Raw genomic sequence first — 7,596 nt, 5'->3', positions numbered from 1 at the left:
TCTAATATGTTTTTAGGGCCCCTGTCAGTCATGGGCCCTAACTTTTCACCCCCTTATGGTGCTCCTGCTTGAGACAATACAGATTTATCATCATCCCCTTTCTCTTTACTATCTGTGATTATACTGGACCATTGCACGCAATGTTTGCATATCAACGAGCAGGACTGATTCATGGTGATATTAGATTTTAGATTATATAGTGTGATTGATAGGGCTGGATATCGGCACTTAATATCTTTAAGGCATTGAGCTAGATAATGTAGTAGACTACCATAGACCAATACCTATATTAGTACTATTAATACCTGCATTTGATCCTTTTGTATCCAGATATAGGAAACTAGACTATTTGTATGTTTTTTCTCTCAGTAAATCACGACAAGCGTTCTTTGATTTAATGCAACATGACTAATATGTGTGTGTAGTGATAATACACAGTTTTGCATACTTAATTAATAAATATTCCAATGCATTTGTGTAAAAATAGGTAGAATTTTACACAACCGAATGCTTCCATTCACATGATCGGTGTCAAATGAAGTAGTAGAAAAAGGGTATTGAATAAAGTACCCTATTGGTATCAGTATCACACTATAAGAGTAAAGGTATTGGTACTGGTAACATTATTTTTTTAAATGATACCCAGCTCTAGTGATAATTACTTTGATTTGTTGGATATTTACGTCACACACTGCCTGGTTATCAGAAAATTCACTATATCATGATAATCTGATATGACTGGATAGAGGAAGTTATCTATATACCGACTCCTAATACTTCCTATTTATTAAAACAGTAGAAAACAAACCTTTTAACTTCTAATGTGTCATAGTCACTGAGTTAATATTACACATGGTTGAACTAAATACAATCACACAGGTATTCTCCAACACTACTGGTGTCCTACTTAAACCCAGTATCTGATTCCCAGTCCCAGCATCTCTACTTCCATCTTCTGCTGTAAAGTCGCCTCCTATCATTAGTATCAAGTTTTCCTGCCTTGTAGTTTCAGGTGTTACACCCCACGCCCTGTTGTTACATGTTTGGGTGAGACTTATAACAAATCTGATTCCAACTCAACCAGTCAAACCTGAATAGGCTTTGTTGACCCATAATGCAACTAGTGGTGAAAAGTAGATAAGTATGTTTACTCAAGTAGGCTACTGTACATCATTTGCTACCTTTCAGATGGATATATTGTATTTTCTACTCCACTAGATTTATCTAATAGCTTTAGTTACTTTTCAGATGGACACAATGGATAATATAACAATCTTTTAAAATACAACACATTGTTAAAGATTAACTCAGTGGTTAAGTGGTGAAGTAGTGTGTAGTCAGGCTCACATTTCAGATGTCTATGAGTTGTTAACAGCGCTATCAAATAATGATTTTCTTCCCTCTAAACTCCTCATATGGTTTCATTTCAATAAATGTTCAAATGATACAATATTTCAGCAACAAAAAAGTCCAAAAACTGAAAACACATTTGTGTATCAGAACTTTATTTTTTCTTCCTTCCTCTCCCATTAATCACCTCACAAACTCTCACATGTATCTGCTGACCCTTTGAAGGGGCCCCACCCCTAGGTTGGGAACCACTGGACTAAACTAGCTAACTGTATATAAAGTAGTGTAAACTAGCTAACTGTGTATAAAGTAGTGTAAACTAGCTAACTGTATATAAAGTAGTGTAAACTAGCTAACTGTATATAAAGTAGTATAAACTAGCAAACTGTATATAAAGTAGTGTAAACTAGCTAACTGTATATAAAGTAGTATAAACTAGCTAACCGTATATAAAGTAGTATAAACTAGCTAACCGTATATAAAGTAGTATAAACTAGCTAACTGTATATTAAGTAGTGTAAACTAGCTAACTGTATATAAAGTAGTGTAAACTAGCTAACCGTATATAAAGTAGTGTAAACTAGCTAACTGTATATAAAGTAGTGTAAACTAGCTAACTGTATATAAAGTAGTATAAACTAGCTAACAGTATATAAAGTAGTATAAACTAGCTCCACCTCCAGCAGCTACAACAGTAACATGCTGCTCTAACACTGATGCTTCACTATTAATAATCTAATGATGTCATATATAATAATATATCACTACTTTTACTGTGATACTGCATACTACATCACTCATAATACTGCAGTACTTTTACTGTAATACTGCATACTACATCACTCATTATACTGCAGTACTTTTACTGTAATACTGCATACTACACCACTCATAATACTGCAGTACTTTTACTGTAATACTGTAACTACACCACTCATAATACTGCAGTACTTTTACTGTAATACTGCATACTACATCACTCATGATACTGCAATACTTTTACTGTAATACTGCATACTACATCACTCATAATACTGCAGTACTTTCACTGTAATACTGCATACTACATCACTCATAATACTGCAATACTTTTACTGTAATACTGCATACTACATCACTCATGATACTGCAGTACTTTCACTGTAATACTGCATACTACATCACTCAGCAGTACTTTCACTGTAATACTGCATACTACATCACTCATAATACTGCAGTACTTTCACTGTAATACTGCATACTACATCACTCATAATACTGCAATACTTTTACTGTAATACTGCATACTACATCACTCATAATACTGCAGTACTTTTACTGTAATACTGCATACTACATCACTCATTATACTGCAGTACTTTTACTGTAATACTGCATACTAGATCACTCATAATACTGCAGTACTTTTACTGTAACACTTTAACTACATCACTCATAATACTGCAGTACTTTTACTGTAATACTTTAACTACATCACTCATAATACTGCAGTACTTTTACTGTAATACTGTAACTACATCACTCATAATACTGCAGTACTTTTACTGTATTACTTTAACTACATCACTCATAATACTGCAGTACTTTCACTGTAATACTGCAGACTACATCACTCATAATACTGCAATACTTTTACTGTAATACTGCATACTACATCACTTATAATACTGTAGTACTTTTACTGGTACTTGTTGCTGCTAATACTTTTTTTTCTTTTTTTTTAACTTAAGTTGTTTTTTTTCATGCAGGACTTGTAAATGCAGTATTTTTACCTTGCTGTATTTGTACTATCTCTCCACTCACTGTAACTGTACACTAACCACTATTTCACTTTTCTAAATGACAAACCGCAGATCAGGATCGAGTGAAAGGTGTGTTTATATTGTGTGGCACTGAAGGTAATCTACGCTTGAAGAGATTCTTTCCGACTGTTCACTATTCAGATGCGGCCTGATTTACATTTCCTTCTCATATTACACAACTAAAAGGTAGGACAATGATTCGTCCAGCAGGCGCACAGTCTCTCCCTCGTTGGCTGGGTTGTACACGTCAGCAGTCAATAAATTGTACTGAAGATGTAATAGCCCCATCATCCTCTTCCTGGTATGAGCGTGACACATTACACCCACTTTGGGGTAAGTCAAATGAAAGCTAAACTTCTCTTTTTCACACGCCGAAGTACGTCAGCGACTTAACTTCATTTCGCTTTTTTTTGTTCGGCTTTTGCTTCCTCACAGGTGCTGAAAAAACAAGCTGGGGCTAGAGTTTGGCAAATGACACGGTGTTCAAGTGGAGAGACGAGCCTGCGAGGGGGAGAGCAGCCATCAAGAAACGACTGACACTTGGTTTTTTTGAAAGACGGGTCACGCGACGGTGGAAGTGTATGTGTTATAAGTTTTTTGGATATAAAAGCGCGCGAGGATACTATGTTGCAATTAAGTTTACAATGAAGACGCACGCGATAAGGTGACTTTAAAAAAAAGAAAAAAGCCACTGTTGTTGTACTCCAAAGGTTGTTTTTTTTAGTTGTTTTTTTTTTTTTAAACTTTGATAAAAATGAGGTTTCGGCTCAACAAAAGGAATCTGCTCGCGCTGTTGGGTGTTTTCTTTGTAGTTGCGACTCTTTTGATCTCAACACGTGTTTTAATCGTCTCTGATCATGAAGCGAGTGGAGCCAGTAACGTCGGTCAGGGAAATCACGGCGTGCAGTCCGGTGGCGACCCGGTGAAGTTTAACTTTGGCTCGCTGTCAGACTTGAGTCAGTCCGTTTACAGTGCTAATTACAAGCAGTGCATGCACAATGCGGATAAGTTTCCAGGGGAGCCTCATCTGGTGCTGGTTGTGCAGGTCCACAACAGGCCTGAATACCTCAGACTGCTTATCAAATCACTGGAGAAGGCTGCTGAAGTCCACAGCTTCCTCCTCATCTTTAGCCATGACTATTTTTCAGAGGAAATAAACGCCATTGTGCAAGGGATAACTTTCTGCAAGGTACTGCAAATTTATTTCCCTTTCAGCACTCAGCTGTATCCCAATGAGTTTCCTGGACAGGATCCACGAGACTGCCCCCGAGACTCATCCAAGGACAACGCTCTGAAAACAGGATGCCTCAATGCAGAACACCCCGATTCCTATGGACACTACAGGGAAGCTTTCATCACACAAACCAAACATCACTGGTGGTGGAAATTGCACTTTGTGTGGGAGCGAGTGCAGGCGATGCAGGGCTACAGCGGCTTTGCAATCTTTCTGGAAGAGGACAACTACATCTTACCTGACTTCTACCATATGTATAAATCAATGATAGAGTACAGGAAGAACAGCTGCACAGACTGTGACATGCTGGCTTTGGGAAACCACAATGGCCTGACTGATTTTCACAGGCTGTCCAATAAGGTGTTGACCACTGGGTGGATGTCCACCAAACACAACATAGGCATGGCCATCTCCAGGGAGGTGTACTACAAGATGATGGGCTGCAGCAACGTCTACTGCACTTATGATGACTACAACTGGGACTGGACTCTGCAGCACCTCTCGGGAACCTGCATATCAAAGCCCCTCAAAGTGCTTGTAGCCCAGGCCTCCAGGGTTCTTCACACAGGAGACTGCGGCCTCCACCAGAAGGAGAACTGCAGGCCAGAGTGGGCCATGCAGAGGGTTGAGGATGGCCTTAAAATCGCCAAAGACGCCCTCTTTCCACCGTCTCTTGTCCTTAGTGTGGCAGAGTCAGTGGAGCATAAGGCACACATGAAGAACGGAGGATGGGGAGATGTCCGTGACCATATTCTATGCAATAACTACGCCAAACGTCTTTGAACTGTTCCTTTCTTCATGTGATATGGGTAAAACTGTTCATCTGTATTCTGCAAAAGATGTGCCATTCATACACTTACAACGTGTTAGTGTTTAGAGGCTGCAGTGGTCGTCACTTGGAGTGTGTTTGTGTTCTCTACCTGCGAGGTCTTCCACAACCGCAACCAAAGCAAGTCTGAGCATGTTGCATGTGCTCAGCTGAGATTTAAAACTGTATTTTTTTGATGCCAAAGACTTTGTTGATCATTATGTGTTGAATATAATACATACAAGCTTGGTCATGCTGTTCATTATAATGTCACCAGGTGTGTTTTATCTCTGGGTGTCTTACAAGCCAAAAAACATTACATTTATTGCACAGTAATGGAAAATGACAGTGTATATAAACACAATTTGCAATTTGGTTTGCAAATATTTCCCTTTTCTGAGAACACTGCACAGGATGATGAAGGTTCAACTTGCAGTGCTTTTATGACACCTTTTTTATTTGCAGTGTTTCTTTTTGTGCTTTTTATGGTACGATGTGTAAGTGCAGCAACAAAAAAGAAGGCACATGTAACGCACAGACTCGTAGGTTTAATCAAAATGTATATGACAATCTTAAATATTATGGGAAAGCTGCAGTTTATTGAGTAACGGTTGACTTTACTGTCACAGTGATTTCATGCACATAATGAAATTAGTGTTACTGAATGTAACGTTCACTTTCTTTCTGTTATAACCAGGGGTCATTATTTCTTGTCTTGCTTCATCAGCCTCCTACTCCCCACTGTATTGATCCCTGGTTGCAACAACTAAGGCTGGGCTGGTTTGATCATTGATTTCTTTCTATGGTTGTGTGTTTATTTGCTCTCTGAAAGAAGAACAGTGACCTTTTGGAGTCTCGTTCAAGATTTTTTTTTTTTTCTGTGTGTTTTTTTCTTCTGCTTTTTATCAGGGTCACATGTGATTCTACATTTCTATATTTGCACCTTCGTTAAAATGTACTTTAGGTGATAGGTAGATGCAACATAGCAGATCGATAACAGAATGCACTGCGTTGAGATTTCATGAATTGGAAAGACGAAATGTGCCTTTTCTGGAATGAATTCAGTAGTTTGTGAAACTTGTAATACATATCCCCTTATAACTGAAGTTGCCTTTTTGTTATGAGGAAGTTAACATAAGCACAATGATGCTGTCAGTGCCTTACGATGACCAAAAGTGCCTTTTAATTGTTTCTGTTGTGCCTGAACCTGCTTTAAAAAGGTTTTTAAAGGTCCACAGAAAACATTCTTGTTGATCAAGTACTTATATGCTGGGGACTCACAGTGTGCCTTTTAGAAATGTTTGGGTAGTGTCATTGTTGATTTTAGATGTTGAGGGAAAATAGAATGTGAAAGTTGATTTCACAAAAATCTTTGTTGTACATTTATGTAAAGTACTTTCCTCGCAGGCATCTGGCTTGTAACAGGTGTCAGTAGCTCCAGATCAGTGGGTTTCCTGATCTTAGTGAACCTCTTCAGATTGTTTATTCCTGTAATTGTCGATGTGCCTTATGGAGATAACCCGGTCAAGAAATATGAAAAGAATGTGATAGTGAAATAAATTACCTTCTGTCTTTTGGAGCGTTTGTTGGTAAAGGTCGATATAATACAGAAAGATGTATCTGTATCTGTCGTGTGTGTGTGTATGTGTATGTGTGTGTGTGTGTGTGTGTGTGTATGTAGGTTTTATGGTTCGTCAGTTGGTGAGATGTACAGTTGTTGGGAAAGAAACCAACGTTTTATTTGTGTGTGTGTGTGTGTGTGTATGTTTGCATGTTTTCTTGATTGTTTGCTCTCTGATCATCACTTGAAATAGCTGTTCATTGTTCATTCAATGTTTGCCAAATGGGAAAATAAAAAAGATGAAGATTAATTTTATTGTTTGTCTCATGATTGATTAAAAAAAACTTCCAGCACTGTTAAATTACTTTACTAATAATAATCAGATATGTAACTGTAAATTCTTATGAAGCTTTCCTGGTAATAATGATGTAATAATAATGTTTAATTTGGCTCTTAATTGTTCAATAGGTTCAGGTACAGTTAATTCCAGTTGTAACGTGGAGTTATTAAGTGGTCATATAAAAGTGCAAAAATGAGTCTACAGCCACGTATATAGCTCAATACAAAAATATAAGAAAACCCATTAGCATACAGTACACTTCAAATACTTTAAAATATAGAATATAAACTTAGGCAAACATACTGTATACATCAGACAACTGTGTTGAAGTTTTAAAACTGCAATGAGGTAGAGGGGAGGGGAGCTCCAGTAAAACTTCAAAGGTGTCTGGTTTGGAGCCAGTTACGGAGCCGGCCTTAATCAATTTAAGTCTTCAGGTGTCACAGCTGGCTCCAGCGCACGGTGCTCTTGCCACAATACAGTTGGTGGAAGATTTTCCTT

The 7,596-nt window shown here is 37.9% G+C and overlaps 1 protein-coding gene across 1 annotated transcript; it reads left to right on the top strand.

Annotated features, from left to right (window-relative positions):
• Positions 1–3,497: 3,497 nt before the first annotated feature.
• On the top strand, positions 3,498–7,065 carry LOC128377534 (alpha-1,6-mannosyl-glycoprotein 2-beta-N-acetylglucosaminyltransferase). Its single transcript, XM_053337486.1, has one exon. It carries the CDS (start codon positions 3,907–3,909, stop codon positions 5,167–5,169), a length of 1,263 nt encoding a protein of 420 aa, XP_053193461.1. The 5' UTR covers positions 3,498–3,906; the 3' UTR covers positions 5,170–7,065.
• Positions 7,066–7,596: the final 531 nt, after the last annotated feature.

Source organism: Scomber japonicus, chromosome 17 (genome assembly GCF_027409825.1).
Source record: "Scomber japonicus isolate fScoJap1 chromosome 17, fScoJap1.pri, whole genome shotgun sequence".
Classification (NCBI taxonomy): domain Eukaryota; kingdom Metazoa; phylum Chordata; class Actinopteri; order Scombriformes; family Scombridae; genus Scomber; species Scomber japonicus.
Note: the sequence above shows the minus strand (reverse complement) of the source record. Positions and strands in the feature narration are given on the sequence as shown.